This window comes from Erythrolamprus reginae, chromosome 8, assembly GCF_031021105.1.
Source record: "Erythrolamprus reginae isolate rEryReg1 chromosome 8, rEryReg1.hap1, whole genome shotgun sequence".
NCBI lineage: Eukaryota > Metazoa > Chordata > Lepidosauria > Squamata > Dipsadidae > Erythrolamprus > Erythrolamprus reginae.
The window spans coordinates 3,140,630-3,160,326 of record NC_091957.1 but is presented as its reverse complement, the minus strand read 5'-3'; the positions used below and the strand labels follow the sequence as shown (position 1 = coordinate 3,160,326).

The 19,697-nt window shown below is 44.1% G+C and overlaps 2 protein-coding genes across 2 annotated transcripts in view; one reads left to right on the top strand and one right to left on the bottom strand.

Moving 5' to 3' along the window:
- Positions 1-1,200: 1,200 nt before the first annotated feature.
- Positions 1,201-9,756, bottom strand: GTF3C4 (general transcription factor IIIC subunit 4). Its single transcript, XM_070758681.1, has 5 exons — positions 9,354-9,756; positions 6,805-8,574; positions 5,780-5,910; positions 4,343-4,431; positions 1,201-2,537 (listed from the first exon to the last, which is right to left on the bottom strand). The coding sequence occupies exons 1-5, from the start codon at positions 9,726-9,728 to the stop codon at positions 2,473-2,475; spliced, it is 2,430 nt and encodes an 809-aa protein (XP_070614782.1). The 5' UTR covers positions 9,729-9,756; the 3' UTR covers positions 1,201-2,472.
- A 389-nt stretch (positions 9,757-10,145) lies between these two features.
- DDX31 (DEAD-box helicase 31) overlaps positions 10,146-19,697 on the top strand; it is a 42,943-nt gene continuing 33,391 nt past the window's right edge. The window contains 9 exon segments of the mRNA XM_070759547.1: positions 10,146-10,379; positions 12,299-12,543; positions 13,285-13,360; positions 15,109-15,152; positions 15,930-16,000; positions 16,494-16,558; positions 18,076-18,120; positions 18,931-18,972; positions 19,282-19,346. Of these exon segments, the coding sequence (XP_070615648.1) occupies positions 10,266-10,379; positions 12,299-12,543; positions 13,285-13,360; positions 15,109-15,152; positions 15,930-16,000; positions 16,494-16,558; positions 18,076-18,120; positions 18,931-18,972; positions 19,282-19,346 (767 nt within the window). The 5' untranslated portion in view covers positions 10,146-10,265.

Here is a 19,697-nt window from a genome sequence, read left to right as displayed (position 1 = left end):
ACATAGAGGCAGCACATGGACATCCGTTTCAATCACCACCTATGATACACTTGGCAACCATGAATCTGTCTAATCCTGCCTTGAAGCTATGCAGGCTGACAGCTGTCACGACCTCTTCTGCAAGGGAATCCCATCAACCAACGACCCTCTGGGTGAAGAAATATTTCCCCTGATTTGTCTTCACTTTCTCACCTATGAGCTTTAGGGAGTGTCCCCTCGTCCTAGTATTGTGTGATAAAGAATTTTTCTCTATCCACCTTTTCTATCCCATGCAGGATTTTATACCCTTCGATCAAGTCACCCTTTAAACGCCGCCTTTCAAAGCTGTAGAGACCAAGGCCTTGCAACCTGGTTTCATAAGGGAAGGGCTCCATTTCCTTGATCATCCTTGTTGCCCTTTTTTGCACCTTTTCCAGTTCCATTATATCCGTTTTGAGGTGCCGTGACCAGAACTGTACACAGGACTCCAAGTGGGGTCTCACCATCGATTTGTACAGAGGCAATACAACACTTGCCGATTTATTTTCGATTCCCTTCCTAATCATGTCAAGCATGGAATTTGCTTTTTTTACTGCTGCTGCCCGCCGAGTTGACATTTTCATTGAGCTGTCCACCAAAACCCCAAGATCCCTTTCTTGGGTTATGACCCACTAGGGAGCCTAAAACAGGATAAAAACATTTAAATATGTTAAAGGGTTAAATAAGGTTCAGGAGGGAAGTGTTTTTAATAGGAAAGTGAACACAAGAACAAGGGGACACAATCTGAAGTTAGTTGGAGGAAAGATCAGAAGCAGCATGAGAAAATATTATTTGACTGAAAGAGGAGTAGATGCTTGGAACAAACTTATTAAATCCACAGTCACTGAATTTAAACATGCCTGGGATAGACATATATCCATTGTAAGATAAAATACAGGTGTGTGTGTGTGCAATCTGAGGTTAGTTGGGGGGAAAATCAGAAGCAACGTGAGGAAATATTATTTTACTGAAAGAGTAGTAGATGCTTGGAACAAACTTCCAGCAGACGTGATTGGTAAATCCTAAGATAAAATACAGGAAATAGTATAAGGGCAGACTAGATGGACCACGAGGTCTTTTTCTGCCGTCAATCTTCTTCTATGTACCTGAGGCCACCAGCTGCACAACAAACACAACGAGACATCCCGCTCTTTGTGGTATCACACAACAGGAAAGTCAAGATTTCGTTAACACACACACCGGCAAAGTTGTGTGTTGCTTTATTTACAAACGGCTTTGTGTCACATAGTGGCTGTGACAGCAGACAAAACACATTTTCAAAGTATTTCACACACACACTCACAAACCAACATTTATAGTCAAGTATCCTCCTGTAGGGCAGTGTTTCCCAACCTTGGCAATTTGAAGGTATCTGGACTTCAACTCCCAGAATTCCCCAGCCAGCAAATGCTGGCTGGGGGATTCTGGGAGTTGAAGTCCAGATATCTTCAAGTTGTCAAGGTTGGGAAACACTGCTGTAGGGAAAAAGGAATTTGTCTTAACACTGCTTTTGATTTGGGTCGGGTAGAAGCATAACATGTTCTTCAATTTTGTTTTTCAAGAAAAAAGACCAAAAGCTCAACGGAGTCAGGAACCACGTGAAAGTCCCCCCCCCCTTTTAAAGAACCCCCAAATTGCTCAGATCAAAAGCTTGCCAACAGGTCTGAGCTTGTGAGAATTTTCTAAACGTTTTATTTTGGAGGGAGCGGGTTTGTATTCCCCCAAACGCACAACATGACAAACTGTGATTAACGAAGGACATTTTTGAGCGACGATGGGAGAACGATTGACAGCAGCCGAGGAAACCAAATGTCAAAACACGTATGCTTAAAAAATATTTAAAACCGCGCACAATTGGCTCATTTAAAATAATGGTTCGAGGGTTGTTTAGCTGCCTGGAAGTTTTTTTCTTTTGAAGGAGTTTGGCTAATCTTTCTTCACTGGCTACAGGCATGTAGGGCTTTTCCGAAAGAGTTCAAAAACTCATTTCTTATCTGTAATAATTTAACTGTCTCCAATTCAGTATTCTATAAATAATTCTATTTTATTCCATTCCATTCCTTATTCTATTCCCTATTCTATTCCATTCCATTCCATAAGTGCCACCACTCGTTAGAGGCTAACGAAGGGAAGTAACAGGGTCCATGCTGTGCTCTGGCCATCAAGAAGTACCTACTAAGTTGGACCATGGCAGCATTACTCCGATTGTAGCATCTCTTGGCGGAACAAGGCGGCCCTTGATTCCAGAACTGAATGGTCAAAACCCCACCGAATGTTGACCTCGAATCTGAATAGAGTTCCAGAAGGATGTCACACAACAGTGGTGGTTGATCTTCTCTAGTTTAAATTTGCAGATTTTTCAAGTCGGAGCGAGCTTTCTTGCCAACCCAGCCCTGGTCGGTGCTTTGGCCACTGGACACTACTGCTCCAAAGTCATCGTCTTGGAGTCGTTCTCTAGAAAACAGGCGAGTCACAGAAAATGCAGGGCCCCTGAAGTAATTTCTTAATCCATTCAGGATCTGAAAATAAGAACAGACGTCACTGAAGGGCGAAACCAGGGGGAAAGAAGAAGAAAACAGGACACTTGGGATAGAAACATAGAAGACCAACGGCAGAAAAAGACCTCATGGTCCATCTAGTCTGCCCTTATACTATTTTCTGTATTTTATCTTAGGATGGATATATGTTTATCCCAGGCATGTTTAAATTCAGTTACTGTGGATTTATCTACCACGTCTGCTGGAAGTTTGCTCCAAGGATCTACTACTCTTTCAGTCAAATAATATTTGCTCATGTTGCTTTTGATCTTTCCCCCAACTAACTTCAGATTGGGCCCCCTTGTTCTTGTGTTCACTTTCCTATTAAAAACACTTCCCTCCTGGACCTTATTTAACCCTTTAACATATTTAAATGTTTCGATCATGTCCCCCCTTTTCCTTCTGTCCTCCAGACTCTACAGATTGAGTTCATGAAGTCTTTCCTGATAGGTTTTATGCTTAAGACCTTCCACCACTTTTGTAGCCCGTCTTTGGACCCGTTCAATTTTGTCAATATCCTTTTGTAGGTGAGGTCTCCAGAACTGGACACAGTATTCCAAATGGGGTCTCACCAGCGCTCTATATAGCGGGATCATAATCTCCCTCTTCCTGCTTGTTATACCTCTAGCTATGCAGCCTTGATACAACTTGAGGTGTTAAGAGCAAACTATCCTCAAGGTTTCAGCAATTGTTTGCTCATGCAGTAAACCAAAAGTTAAAAAACAACGATCTTTGGAAAGCTATCATTTGCTTCGAAATCTATTGCACCAAACAAAGGGGCCTGCAATTTGATTTCCTCTTGTCGTTTTAGATATTGATTAAATTGAACGGGTCCAAAGACGGGCTACAAAAATGGTGGAAGGTCTGAAGCATAAAATGTATCAGGAAAGACTTCATGGACTCAACTTGTATACTCTAAGGGACAGAAGGGAAAGGGGGGACATGATCGAAACATTTAAATTTGTTAAAGGGTTAAAAAAGGTCCAGGAGGGAAGTGTTTTTAATAGGAAAGTGAACCCAAGAACAAGGGGACACAATCTGAGGTTAGTTGGGGGAAAGATCAAAAGCAACGTGAGAAAATATTATTTGACTGAAAGAGTAGTGGACGCTTGGAATAAACTTCCAGCAAACGTGGTTGATAAATCCACAGGAACTGAATTTAAACATGCCTGGGACAAACATATATCCATCCTAAGATAAAATACAGGAAATAGTGTAAGGGCAGACTAGATGGACCATGAGGTCTTTTTCTGCCGTCAATCTTCTATGTTTCTATGTTACTCTAGTAGAAATATTGGGCCATTCACCAGGAGCCTGGGAGTTCTAGTCCCACCTTAGCCATCAAAGCCAACGGGGTGACTTTGGGCCACTCACTGGGAGATTGGGAGTTCTAGTCTAGCTTTAGGCATTTTCCCAGTGCCGTAACTTCCATATCGGTCAGTAAGCGGACTACTGCAATTGGAAGGCTACCCGTAAAACCCAGCCGTTTCTATATTTCTGTGTTTAGAAGCCATCTGGGATAAAGAGAGCTAATAAGTCTTATTCTCAGGCACACATTTCCTACAATGAGATTTCAAAGAGGTTTTGAAACAGAAGGACGAAGAATATAACCATGGGTGAAGAAAGATATGAACCAATTGAATCTGTGATTATTTGGGCTGGGCAGAAATAAGACTTGAATCCCAACAGGTTGGGATTTTTAATACCGCTTGAAGGAAATAAAACAATGGGGATAGAAAATTCCCAGATTTTGCAGGCTTTGCAAGCCATGGGGAAAAAAACTTTACCTTCTGAAGTGGAATAGCGAGCGATGCTGTCCCGAAGCAAACATCTTCTGTAAACTAAACTCTGGCAGGCCCGATAGGTTAAAAAGCACCTGAAGGGAGAGAATTGGGGAGGGGAGAGTGGCAATGATAACGGGCTCAGTTCACACAACAGAGCTTCAATTTGTTCCCCTTTTTCTAACCTGCGCCAATACGTTGAATTGGACATGAACCAAACGAGCGGCTTTGCGTTGCCCCGAAAATAAGATCCTGTTTCATATTTTTTTTGAACCCTGAAATAAGCACTTGGCCTTATTGCCATGCACTCAAAAGTCCGATTGGGCTTATTATCAGGGGATGTCTTATTTTGCAGGAAACAGGGTAAATGGATGGATGATAGAGATGATAGATAGATAGATAGATAGATGATACATAGGATAAAGAAGATAGATAGATAGATAGAGATAAATAGAATAGATAGATGATAGATAGATAGATAGATAGATAGATAGATAGATAGATAGATAGATGAGCGTTGTCCCCAAAATAAGACCCTGTCTTATATTTTTCTGAACCCTGAAATAAGCGCTTGGCCTTATTGCCATGCACTCAATTCCTGATTGGGCTCATTATCCTGCTTTATTTTGCAGGAAATAGGGTAGAAGCCTGAGTTTTCAGGTGTTATGTAAACCAAGATTTGATTTGCATTTGGGCGGTGCAAATTCCAACTAAATCCCAGCGACCGATTAGGTCCCACAGAGTGGGCCTTCTCCGGGTCCCGTCAACTAAACAATGTCGTTTGCCGGGTCCCAGGGGAAGAGCCTTCTTTGTGGCGGCCCCGACTCTCTGGAACCAGCTCCCCCCAGAGATTAGAACTGCCCCTACCCTCCTTGCCTTTCGCAAACTCCTCAAAACCCACTTTTGTCGGCAGGCATGGGGGAACTGAGATATCTCCCCCGGGCCTATATAATTTATGTATGGTATGTTTATATGTATGTCTGCTTAATAATGGGGTTTTTTAAATATTTTAAATTGTAAATTATTATATTTGTCTTGAACTGTTTTATTGTGTTGTGAGCCGCCCTGAGTCTACGGAGAGGGGCGGCATACAAATCTAATAAATAAATAAATGAATGAATGAATGGAAGAAATGAAAACTATGTCCCAGGCGTAGCTGTAACCCTACAGAGAAAACTCCATTTCAGTCACCCTTGAATAAAGAGAGATAATACAGAGGAAAGTTTTCTAAATTATCATCCTGTCCTAAAAGTATTTTCTTACTTAGTGAGGTCCAACGTGGAAATTAAAGTGGGGAAGAAGCTTCTTGGAAAAGAGAAACATTTTCCAAGGAAAAACACCACCGCCACTAAGAAAGTCCAGCCTCTTCTTTAGACATCATTAAATTTGGAAGAGGGGGGGGGGGGGGAGAGAAAGAAACATCCCAGGGACCATCTAACATACCTGAGCCAAATGTGTCCATTGGAACAAACTGCCTGTTTGGGGTCTGTGAAGGGCAGGATCTCTTTACATAAACTGCAGCGTTCTGGGAAAGTCTGCTTGTTCATTTTCTTTAAAATATGCCCGATCAACACCTGGGAAAACAAAAGAGACAGCAGGATGGGTTTATTTATTTAGTCACATATATATATCAGGGAGGTGAATAACAATAAAATACAATACAGAGCTTATCAAGAGCTGGAACACCCTCCCCAGCCCCTGGGCAAATCTGCTTAAAATGGAATTTAAGGTTATGATGGTTTTAAGGTAAGTTCCCCCCCCCCCAGCCCCGAAAGCCCTCACTCTGCTAAACAAATAATTCCCTCACCATTGCCAAAGTATTCACTAATGCTACATTGCTATTACTATTAAGTCTTCTCATCATTCCTATCACCCATCTCCTCCCGCTTATGACTGTATGACTGTAACTATTCTATTGTCTATTCTATTGTCTATTCTATTCTATTTATTGATTGATTTGTATGCCGGCCCTCTTTGAGGACTTGGGGCAAGCTCACAGCATATCAAAAAACATAGCAATACATCTAAACAAATCCAATTAATATAATTAAAAAGACTTTAAAAATATTGTCTATTCTATTGTCTTATTTTATTTCTACTCTATTCCATTGTGTATTCTACTGTCTATTCTATTTTAATTCTATTCTATTCTCTTATTCTATTCTATTCTAATCCCCTATTCTTTTCTCTTCCACTCCATTCCATATTTTCTCTCTTCTCCCCTCACTTCTCTTATTCTATTCCAGTGTTTTTCAACCTTTGTTCTTCAGGGGAACCCTTTGGTGTCGTCTGATTTCGGGAGGAATGTGTACTGTGTATGGTACTGTTTATGTCCCTTCAAGGCGAGACTCCAATATTTTTCGATCTTCCTGACTTCAAAGCCGTTACAGCGCCTGGAAAGCCATGAGCCAATCAGGCCCTTTCTACCCCCCACCCCCCAGCAGTTCTGAGGCCCAGTTGCCCCTCACCCGCGCTGTCCTGTCCTCGTGGCTTTCATCGGAGGTCAAGAAATCGCAGACGCCCCTGGCGGGGATGCTGGTGTTCTCCGTAATCCAGGTGTGGAGGTAAACCTCGCCCAGCACCCGCTTCATGTGCTCCCGCGTCAGGTGCGTCTCGACCGCTTCCATCTGGGCCTGGATCTCCATCATCTTCTCTTCCTTCTGCTGCTCCGAGGCCCCAGCGGTCGAGTCCTGGTCTTTGTGGGCTTCAGAAGTTGTGGGTTCCTCAGAAGGCCCTTCCTCACCGCCGCCTGTCTCGGAGGAATCTACTATGAAGACCTTGGCGTCCTCGTGCGAGGGCCTCCACAGGGTCTCCGAAGGCGGGGTCTGCAGCGACTGCAACAAAATCCGCAGGAGGAAGAGCTTGAAGCGCCAGAAGTACGTGGACCCCGAGCGCTCGATCTTCTCCTCCAGGGCTTCCTGCAGAAAGCGCGGGATCTCCTTCTCCCTCATGATCTTCCAACGCACCAGGTCGACGAGGTCAACCTGCCGGTAAAGGCTCTGGACGGACGACTCCAGCAACTGGGCGGCGGCTTCCTCGCACGTCTTCAAGGACACGAACTGGACCTGGTAGGTCTTGGTGGTGGGGTGGAGCCCGTTGACCATGCCCTTGGTGGTGATGACCGCCAGGTAGGCGCCGCAGGGGCTGACGGCGATGCCGTGGCTGCGGACGGAGCCCAGGACCTCCGACAGCTTGATCAGCTGGTGCTCAAACTTGAGGGCGATGTTGGTGAAGACGGGAACCAGCTGCCTGACTTTGCCGTCCACGGAACAGGTGTAGACGGTGCCGTTGCGCCGGTCGGCGGTCATGGAGACGATGGGCAAGGAGTGGAGCCCGGTCACGTGGGAGTTATGGACGTTCAAACCCGCTTTGGATATCAGGAGGAGGCACCAAAAGAGGTAGCACCCCCTCGCTGCCACCACTAAGCTGCAGCTACATTTTTGGTAGGGGTGATAGAGGGGGATGTTTTTGATATTCTGCACGGGCAAGTGATCGACCTCCTGCCATAAAACCACCGGCTGTCTCAAGGTGAAGTAACCTTTGACAGCTTTGAGGTTGACCGGGAGGATTTTCACCGGCCCGAAAGCGCTGCCCACGATCAGTCCACTCATTTTCCGGTTGCTGTGCTCGTATTCCCACCAGGCCAGGACGCTGGGGGAAGCGATGCCCGAGTCGATGGTATTGCAAGACGAGATGGATTCTTTGCCGAGGAACGGAAGTTGGCACTGCCAAACGGCAATGTTCCCATTCTCAAAGATCACAGCCAGGAGGACGCTGCTCACCTCCCGGCACTCGTTGTTATGCTTCACCTGCTGGATGGTGCAAATGCCGGACCATTCCATGCGGACCGGAGTCTGCATGCTGTGCCTCCTCTGGAACTCCGCGAAGTTCCCCAAGTCTTCCTGCGACGTCTCCTGCGTCTTAGAAAGTCTGTAGCCGTTTTCGTACAAGCACTCGCCGTAGAGTTCGGTCAAGTCGACCAGCTGCACCCACTGAAGTCTGTTCAGGTTAGCGTGGACGGTCAGTCTGTTGTCCATGGTCAAGGTGGCTAAGAGACACCGGCCGTTGGCGTCGCAACCCATCGGAGACCAGCTGCAGTACCTGAAGCCTCGCATGGAGGAGAGCGATTTCCCTTCGGGGTTGAAGACTCTGTCTAAGGTGAACGTATGGCTGATGAGCGGATCGTTGCAATTCGCAAACCTGTGTTTGCAATCAGCGACTTCCATTCTGGAACCAACCTGTGGGAGAGGCAGGACAGGTTTTACAACGCATTGACAACGATAAAAGGTTTCCCCCCTCCCCCCCAGCATGTGACTTGCTGAGTATTGGCCTTCGGAGAGGGGCGGCATACAAATCTAATAAATAATAACAACAACAACAACAATGAAGCAACCTACAGCGTATGAGTCTGAAACACTAAAAAGGACAACATCTCAGTACTAATTTATTTATAACATGTGCTGGATAACCACTGTTGGAACTCAGAAACTAAATGCATCCTAGATCAAACCAAGCTCCAAAGCCAACAAGAGAAAAGGAAAAGTAGAAGAAGGAAGAGAAGGAGGAAGAGGGAAAAAAGAAGAGGATAAGGAAGAAAGCAAGAGGAAAGAAAAAGGAAGTAAAGGAGTAGAGGAAGAGGAGGCAGAGGGGAGAAAAGAAAGGAAGAAAAGGGGAAGATGAGGAAAAGGAAGAAAAAGAATAGGAGGAGGAAAGCAAAGGAAGAAAAGGAAGGGGGGGGAGAAAAGAAAAAGGAAGAAAAGGAGGCAGAGGAGGAGGAAGAGAGAAGGAAAGAAAGCCAGAAAAGGAGGAAGATGGGAAAAAGGAAGAAAAAAAGAAAGGATAGGAGGAGGAAGAAAAGGAGGAGGAAAGAAAAAAGAAGAAAAGGCGGAAGGGGGAGGAAAGGAAGAAGAGGGAAGAAAAAAGGAAGAGAATGAAAAGAAGGGAGAAGATAAGCAGGAGGCAAGGAGGAGAAGGGCCACCCGGGCTTCTCCAGTGGCCGGGAGTTCCCCAGGCTCACCTTAAGGTGACAGGCGGCGTTGGGGGCCGGCACCGCCGTGCGATGGATGACGAGGCCGCCGCCGCTGCCGCGGATGTCGCTCAGCTGCTCGAGAACGGCCACGCTGCGAGCGGTGCTGACCGACACGCGGTGGTCCTCCGACCAGGCGAGGGGCTCCGAGCCGCTCACGCTGTGCTGCAGCCGCACCGCCGGGTCGCGCCGCACCGCCGTCACACGAAAACCAGCGCGGCGGGTGCCGCTGGGGCCTGCCCTGCCTTCCGCCGTCTCGCCCTCTTTCCCCGGCTCTCCGGCCCCGCCGGGCGGCGACGGCGATGGGGAGGCGGCCGTGCCGTCCGCCGGGTTTTTCTCTTCTGTTGCCGCCGCCGCCGCCGCCATCTTGCCGACGGCTAGCAGCGCGCACGCGCCGTACGCGCCGCACTGAGAAAGGACCCCGGAGGGCGGGGGGGAGAGAAAGCCCCGAAGGATGACTGTTCCGCTGCCTGCGTGAAAAGCAACCCTCAGCTGTGTTTACCTGAAAATTGCTGGCGGAGAATAAAAGGGAGCACCAGAGAGGGTTGAGGGGAACCGGGGGAGGTGTTGGTGGTGGTGGGGAAAGGGTGGAACCTCTTTCCCATTCTAGCTTATTCAAAATGGGCTGGTTTACTTTAGCAAGGCAATCCACTAGTTACCTATATATGGGGTCCTTCCCTCAGGCAATATTCTCACATGGTTGCAGGCATGGGCTGACTGAAAGTTTACAAGTCACGTATTATTATCATTATTATTTTTTATTAGTATTATTTCTAAAAATTCACTTGCATTTCTGGCTTTGCTGCGGCCGCTCTCCTGTCAGAAGCCTCTTTACAAATCTGGAAGTCGAGCCTCCCCGTGCAGGAATTGTCTACCGCCGTTTGGGTTCGCCTAGTCAGTAGGATGGCTTCCGACGACGGGTTGCTTATCAATGTCAGCACGTTGCCTCTGCCCGGGTCCCGCCGCCCCCCTGCAGGACGGAGACCCCCCAATCCACAGTGGGGCCGTGGGAAAAAGGTAAGGGGTCATTGCAACTGGCATTGGGCGGGGTGGTGGGGCGAAGAAAGAGACGGCCCTTTGCCTGAAATGGTATAAGCCTCCTGTTTGATTTTTAAAAAATTAATATTGGTTGTTTATTTATTTATTTATTTTATTTTATTTATTTATTTTGTCCAATACAAATTGAAAGTTAAAGAGAATAAAAACGTGTAGTAGTAAATATGAGGGAAGGGATAGAAGAAGAGATATGAAAATAGAATGCATCAATGAATAGTAGAGGAAGGATATGTGAATGGGAGAAAATAATAATAATAATAATAATAATAATAATAATAATAATAAATAATAATAATTTATTGGATTTGTATGCCACCCCTCTCCGCAGACTCGGGGCGGCTAACAACAATAATAAAGACAACATGTACAATCCAATAATAAAAAACAACTAAAAACCCCTATTATAAAACCAAACATACACACAAACATACCATGCATAACTTGTAATGGCCTAGGGGGAAGGAATATCTCAACTCCCCCATGCGTGGTGGTATAAATGAGTCTTGAGTAGTTTATGAAAGACAGGGAGGGTGGGGGCAGTTCTAATCTCCGGGGGGAATTGGTTCCAGAGGGCCGGGGCCGCCACAGAGAAGGCTCTTCCCCTGGGGCCCGCCAACCGACATTGTTTAGTCGACGGGACCCGGAGAAGGCCAACTCTGTGGGACCTTATCGGTCACTGGGATTCGTGCGGTAGCAGGCGGTTCCGGAGGTACTCTGGTCCTTTGCCATGTAGGGGACAATTGGACAGGGGACGGAAGGCAGGCTAGTGCACTTATGCTCGCCCCTTACTGACCTCTAAGGAATCTGGAGAAGTCAACTGTGGAAAGTCTAAGGGAAAAATGTTGGGGGTTGACACCACGGAGTCTGGTAATGAATTCCACGCTTCAACAACTTGATTGCTAAAGTCATATTTTTTACAGTCAAGTTTGGAGCGGTTGATATTAAGTTTGAACCTGTTGCGTGCTCTTGTGTTATTGCGGTTGAAGCTGAAGAAGTTGTTGACAGGCAGGATGTTGCAGCATATGATCTTGTGGGCAATACTTAAATCATGTTTAAGGCGTCGTAGTTCTAAGCTTTCTAGATCCCCTATTTGACCCCCTATGACAATCATTAAATATTATAGCTCATGATTCTTGACCAAAGTACACTGCTCAAAAAATAATAATAAAGGGAACACTTAAACGACACAATATAACTCCAAGTCAATCAAACTTCTGTGAAATCAAACTGTCCACTTAGGAAGCAACACGGATTGACAATCAATTTCACCTGCTGTTGTGCACATTCAACTTTGTACAGAACAAAGTATTCAAGGAGAATATTTCATTCATTCAGATCTTAGATGGGTTCTTTGAGTGTTCCCTTTATTTTTTTTGAGCAATATATATTTTCTTTTATGTATATTGAGAGCATCTGCACCAAAGACAAATTCCTTGCATGTCCAATCACACTTGGCCAATAAAGAATTCTATTCTATTCTATTCTACTCTGCTCTGCTCTGCTCTGTTCTTTTTGTTCTATTCTATTTTACTCTATTCTAATTCTATTCTATTCTTTCCTATTCCTATTCTATTCATCACTTGCTTTAATCTCCAGACCCATGTTTACCTATTCTATTCTATTCTGTTCTGTTCTTTCTGTTCTATTCTATTTTACTCTATTCTAGTTCTATTCTATTCTTTCCTATTCCTATTCTATTCATCACTTGATTTAACCTCCAGACCCATGTTTACCTCAATCTCTCTGTGAATCTGCCGTGAGTCCCAATGGGATTGGACGGCATAGAAGTTAAAATAAAATAAATAAAATAAAAGCATAGAAGTCAAAATAAAATAAATAAATACACGTATTTCCTTCATCTTTTTCTTTTCTGCTCTCAGGTCATGAAAAGAACATTGGAAGACACACAAGAAGCCATCCCTGTAAAAAAGCATCGGGCTTCTCTAGCACCCCAGATGAAAAAGCCATGGAAAAAAGCCAAAAATCGCAATGAAGGAACAGGACCGCCAGGATTATCTCTTTCAAAGCTTTCATCTGAAGCCAGGGAAGACGACTTCAACAAGAGACCCTTTGTAAAGACCTCCAGCCTCTTTAAAAACAACCCAGAAATCCCTGACTTACAGAGGTACTTAACTTTTCTTCACTTAAATCAAAGAAAAAGATGAATTGTAAACTGTTATTATTTATCTGCTGCTGTGTTTCTGTAACTGCCATTTTGGATTTTGCTTCTGACACTATACGGTTGTATCATGACTTGAAGTTCTGGGTTAATCTTTGAAACGATCTTTTTAAAAAAAAAAATTAAGGGGCATACATAAGTGCACTAGTGTGCCTTTCATCCCCTGTCCAATTGTCTCTCCTTTATCTCATATATATTTTCTTCCTTTCATATATCTTCTCCTCTATTTTTATATCTTTTCTTCTACCCTTTTCTTTATATATATTACTACATGTCTATTCTCTTCAATATGTATTGTGTATTGGACAAATAAATAAATATAAATGAATAAATAACTGTTTTTTTTAAAGGCATATACAATATATTTACAAGTGTAGATTGCAATATACAAACTAAGACGTACAGAAGAGCAGCAAACAATAAAAAAGAAAAGAAAAAGGAACATATTTTTTAAAAAACAGAAAATATAGTTTAAAAAGGGAGAAATATCCTATTTCTCTCATAACTATCTTGTTCTGACTTGTAACTTTCCATACCTTATGCAGTTATTCATATTGTTTAACATATTTACAGGCAGGCCAAAGTCTCTAACTCATATTTGGTGTTTTGTAATTTTTTATCATTAACATTTGGTTTTACGTTGGCCAACTTTTGATTGATTCCTTGGTTGGTTTTCTCCTTGCCTAGAACTGCTGTGAAACAAGTTCAAGAGGAGATTTTCACCTCCGATTCCTTCGATCAGCTGGGTCTCCATCCTCACTTGGTAGGTTCTTTCATTTTGGACATTTTGGTGTACAGCAATGTCTCGGCGAACCCTTCCTTTTATTCAGACTGTTTTCTAGATGTTCTGTCGAGCTCTCTGATGGAATCCTCCCAAAAATGCACAGATACAATTTCAGACACACACACGTTTGAAAATTCAAAACAATGTTCTTTATACTGAAAATGCACTTAAACCAAGCCCTCTTTTGGTATAGCAAAGAGCACCCATCTCCAAACAAACTGGTAATTTGTACAAGTCCCTTATCAGTTCTGTGATACTTAGCTTGCAGCTGTGAGGTAATTCACAGTCCTTCTTCTTTCACAAAGTGAAACACACTTTGCTCTGGTTTGGTTTCAAAGCGGGGGGAAATCAGCACACAAAAGGTCAAAGTCAATAAACCAGTCATGAAACACAACGATCCGATAATCCTCCACAATGGCCAAACCCACAGGCTGCTCTTTATAGCAGCCTCACTAATGACCACAGCCCCACCCAACCACAGGTGGCCTCATTTTCTTTGATAATAATCTCTCAGTTGTTGCCTATGCAACGCTCTCCGCATGCGTGGCTGTATCATTAACTCTTGTTCCGAATCCAAGGAGGAGCTGTCTGCCACACTCTCCTCCTCCCTGTCACTCATGTCTTCTTGGTCAGAGGAGCCTTCATCAGCAGATTCCACCGGGGGCAAAACAGGCCTGCAGCATGTGGATGTCTCCCCCACATCCACAGTCCTTGGGGCAGGAGCTGGGCCAGAGCTAACCACAGCACAAGAAGAATTTTGGGGTCATGGAATTATATCATGGGAAAGAGAATTTTGGAAACTGTCTCATTCAACCTTCTGTTCATTAGAGCTTCAAGAGGGCTAGGTGGCCTTTTCTCTCCAGTTACAGAAGGGATTTCCTCAATTATGTTGGACTTAACATTAATTTTTAGTAAAATCTTTGCAGTTCAGAGTTGAACTGTGCAGTCTTTGGTGCACTCTTAGTTTGGTGACTTTCTTGCAAATGTTTCGTTACCAATCTCGATAAGATTATCAGTGCCGGAAAGAGGCAGCTTCTACCCACTGTCACCTTGATGTTAACTAGTTGGGTAATGAAGTGTCCGAAAGAAAGCCACCAAATTCTGAGAGCACCGAGGACCCCAGTTAAAAAGTTTCTCCTATTGTTGAACATTTGAATTCATTTCCTGGATTTAGCTCATCCAACTATCACACCTATTTTGTTATATATATTTATGGATGTCAGTGTGTATGTAGCTATCTGTATATACACGTGTTATCTATGGGTATGGGTAGATATATACTTTATTTTGAGAGCAGGCAATAATTTCATTATTAATGTGTGCCAGTGTGTCCATAGTAAAAAATGACAATAAAGGTTATCTTTTTTAAAAAAATACCTACAGCCAATGAAAATGTCAAAATGATAGTGCATCGTATTATTGTGTGAATGGCACAGTAGTTGTGTAGAGATGACAGAGACAAAGATATATTTACATGACAATACACAGTCTATTTAGCCCTGTGTGGACACCAATTTTTCCTTTGCTTTGTAGGTTAATGTGTGAAGAGAATTCCAACACAATAGCTTTTTCAATGAGCAATGTTTTAACAAACATTTTTAAATTTTACATTTAACATTTATAAGTTTTAAAGCATTACACTAAACTAATTTTTGAGCCTAATGTAACTGGTCATAATACAACTCCAGCAGTAACCCTTACATTTATTTATTTTTTCCTGTTATCAGACTTCAACAATAACCTCTTCCTTGAAACTATCAAGCATGACCAGGTAAAAGGGTTTAAGTATGTTTGGGGCACATGCAAGAATTGTGCGCGTGCAGAGGGCAATGCTGGGGGGTTCACATGCATGGGAGGAAAGGAATGCACACACAAACACACACACACACCCTTTTGGCACAAGAACCAAAAAAAGGTTAGCCATTCCTGGTATATACAATATACACTGCTCAAAAAAATAAAGGGAACACTCAAAGAAACCCATCCTAGATCTGAATGAATGAAATATTCTCATTAAATACTTTGTTCTGTACAAAGTTGAATGTGCACAACAGCAGGTGAAATTGATTGTCAATCAGTGTTGCTTCCTAAGAGGACAGTTTGATTTCACAGAAGTCTAATCTACTTGGAGTTATATTGTGTTGTTTAAGTGTTCCCTTTATTTATTTTGAGCAGTGTATATTCTCAGAAGTAAAGCTAGTTTATGTTTGTGTGTTTTTGTATATAATTGCGCACCAAGGATCAAATCAAAGCTATCAGATCTGTGCAGAAAGACATAACATTCGTGCAAAGAAGAATCCATCAAAAGCCATTTTAGTTGCCAAATTATGTGTGTGCCTGTGTTTGTCTACTTGCATGAAAGCTCAAAATTAAAAAAAAAACCCAATCCAGAATGCCAGTTTAAAAAACATCACCAGCAATGAGTAACGGTGGAAAAAACCCAGACAGTGGAAATGATGAGGGCAGAATGAACACAGTGAGAGATTGCTTGTTTTACAAATTCTATTTTTATTTTGATGGTCTCATTTTGTCTCTCAAACCTGCCCAGTGTCCAGAAGGAGACCATTCCCATATTGTTGAAAGGGAAGGATGCTCGGATCAGGTCGCAGACGGGCTCAGGTATGTGACTGGAATAGGATGGAGATGTGCATCTCTGGTGATTTGAGAGACCCTCCTGTGCTTAAGAGGGTCTCCACAGGTAAGTGGGACTGGGGCTGTTTTGGGGATTTCTTAGACGATGACAGGGAAGCATTTAAAGATCTGGAAATTTCTGGTGACAAATTATTTTTGTGAGAAATGATTGTTTTTTGTCAGAATTTGTTTTTTCTAACCTTCCTCCCTTCCCTGATTCTCATTCTCATCTCCTTCCTTCCTGCCTCCTTTTCCTTCCTTCCTCCCTCCCTCCCCTGATTCTCATTCTCATCTCCTTCCTTCCCTCCCTCCCTCCCTCTCTTTCTTCTTTCCTTCCCTGTTATTCCTCCCTCCCTTCCTCCTCTGATTCTCATTCCCTTCTCATTCGTATCTCCTTCCTTCCTCCCTCCCTCCCTTGATTCTTATTCCCATCTCCTCCCTCCCTCCCTCCTTCCTTCTCTTTCTCATTACTCTCTTCAAGGAAAGACACTTGCTTATGGCATCCCCCTCGTACAATCCTTGCAAAAACTGGAGCCCAAAATCAAGGTAAGCAATTGAATAGACTTCAATTGCAGAAAAGCTACTAAAGAGACTAAGATGTATATATACAGTATATATGTTTTGGATGATAAGTGAAAAGGAAGGAATATATATATATATGTGTGTGTGTGTGTCACATGATTTTGCTGAATTTGAAAATTAAGGGAGACTAGGATATTTCGGCCTTATTGTGGCCTCATCAGCTAGCCATACCCTCTCACTGGGATTTGAACTTTGCCTTGCAAGGCAGAGAATTAACCCTCTAGGCTACAGTGTCCAATCCTTTCAGCTCTGTACCAGGGAAGGGTTACATGTTTTTTGTGTCGAATCACCCTGGTATATTGAAGGAGCATCACAGCTTCCTTTTTGCCTCTCGGCCCAACCCAGGGCCATTTCCAAGGCAGTTAATTTATTCATAGCCGACAAACTATATTTTGTATGTTTTTGCTGAATTTGAAAATTAAGAGAGACTAGGATAGATCTATTTCGGCCTTATTCTGGCGTCATCAGCTAGCCATACCCTCACTGGGACTTGAACTTGTTTCATAACCCAACTAGGTAACATTCATCATGCTGGAAGGGAGTGGGGTTTGCAGGCAAGAGGAGTGTGGGGTCCTTAGTGCTCTCCGAGGTTGGTGATTTTCTTGTAGACCTTTCATTACTCAACTAGGTAATATCAGGGCTAGGTAGTAGCATTGACGATGCAATATTTTGGGCAGTGAAACGTCTGCACTGAGCACAGAGCTACAGTATATAGACAGTGAGCAAAGCACACTCACTAGCACTGATGACGTTGCCTAGCCTGGTAATGAAACGTCTGCAGGAAAATCACCAAGGACTCCATAGTTCAACCCTGAGCTACAAATATTCTCTCCTATCTGAAGGCAAACAGCCCTCCCCCAGTGGGCCGACCTCTAGGGAGGCACAGGGTGCCATAATTGCCACATCAAAATGAAGCAACGGAGAAAACTTTCTCAATGAGACGACCTCGATTGTATCGAGATCTCTCCTTTTATTGTATTTCACTTTTCCTGACATGTGGTACAGAATAACCAATCCGTGAACGCCACATACATTAAGCCATCCCCCAACTACCATTCACTCATGCGCTGTATGAGGCAACCTCCTCGTGACTTCCCTATAGATAATGAATGGAAGCTCCATTCTTTGCCTTTTCCTGGATTGTGTGTTTACTGGTGATTAGCAAAGGAATGAGAGTAAGGCATATATTTCCTTATATGGAAGTTAGCTATAGGTTTTCTTCATGCTGTATATCAAGTTAATTATTTTCCACGTGGTCATGGATTCTGCAGGATGCTTACTCAGCCTGGACTTTGCTTCCCTTCATAGAGGAAGAAATAAGGTTTATACAGCACCCATTAAGCTAAAACATCACCCTTCAGCAATATTCCATCCCAAGTTCAGTGCCTAAAAACCTATGATTACAACCTATGATTACATCGGCAGCTCCTCTTCTGTTTTGCCCTGCCGTTTGACGCGTGTCTCCCCGTTGCTTTCTCTAGCGCAGCGATGGACCCTACGCCCTTATCCTGGTTCCGACCAGAGAGGTGAGTTTAAATCCTAAATTATTATTTTTTATCTCGATTTGCTGATTTCACGTCCAGCAATGCCTTTGAATATTTCAGAATGCAATTGCTACACAAAGTCAACCTGATTGGTAGTCCTGCAGTTTGACTGGCATTGATCAATTCTCTTCAACTGGGGGGGACTGTTCCCGTCATCCCAAGCCAGCAAACCAGCAGGGGATAATGGGTGCTAATCCAAGACCTCGAACACTGGAATAGGGGAGACAATACACCGGTGTCTGTCTCCAGAGCAAACCCTGTATGTTTTTAAAAACAGATAGATAAGGGTTTGTTGTGGCTGGTCCACGTCCTGCTCAGCTGATCATGGATTTCGTAGATCGAGAGATGGATGCGTATGCTAGTCCAGTGTTCTTGGCACCCAAGTCTGAGAGTGAAGAGGATGAGGAGTCAGAGGGAAAGCCATCCAGAGACGCTGTTACCCCCAGAGGCGTTATCGAGTGACTTGGAACGATGCCGAGCCACTTATAGATGCAAGAGTGCACAGAACCATATCCAACCGAAGATAATGGAGATTGGCTTCCTGGGCTGTGTGCCAAGCCCCCCTCTTCCAAGTCACTCCCATCTTCTTCTTCGTCCGAGGAAACTGCACTACCTGACTCTGTCGGCAATAATAATAATAATAATTTATTGGATTTGTATGCTGCCCCTCTCCATAGACTCAGGCCTATGACATGTTGATGTTCCCCTGCATCCACCTCCACATTCCCTGGGGCAGGAGCTGGGCCAGAGCCAACCACATCAAAACCCTAACTTTTTCTCCTTCCTTTCTAGCTTGTTCTACAGAGTTTTGAAACCCTCCAGAAGCTCTTAAAGGTAAGCATGGGTTGCCAAGAGATGGGAGACATAATTCCATGTCTGTTTATTGTCTTCGGGCCTCTCACTGTCAATGTCCGGATTCCCCACCTCCTTTGGCCTCCTTTTATTTTTACGGAAAAGGACACCGCAGCAGCGGCGCTGCAAGCAAAAGGAGGTGGGGAATCCCACGATGGGATTCCGGGGGCGGGACTTTGACGTCACGGAGACTCCTTCCTGGCCCTTTCTCATCCGTTTCGACCGGCATCGTTCCTTCTCCCTCCTCAACTCTTTTAAAGTTTCACTCTTTCCGTTTCCTGCACTTTTCAGCCCTTCACCTGGATTGTGCCTGGAGTCTTGATGGGAGGCGAAAAGAAGAAATCGGAAAAGGCCAGGTGAGGGCTGTGGGGAGCCCCTCAAACAGAAGGGGCCTCCCCTGGTTTTCTGGAAAGTAAGACCTCCTTTCTCTCTCGGACTTCCTTTCCTCCCTCCCTCCCCCCTTCCTTCCCTCCCATTCTCTCTCCTTCCTTCCTTCCTTCCTTCCTTCCTTCCTTCCTTCCTTCCTTTCATCATTATTGTCCTTTCCTTCCCTTTTAATCTTCCTCCCTCCCTCCCCTTTTCTCTCTCTCGCCCTTCTTTCCTTCCTTCCTTCCTTCCCTTTTAATCTTCCTCCCTCCCCTTTTCTCTCTCTCGCCCTTCTTTCCTTCCTTCCTTCCTTCCCTTTTAATCTTCCTCCCTCCCTCCCC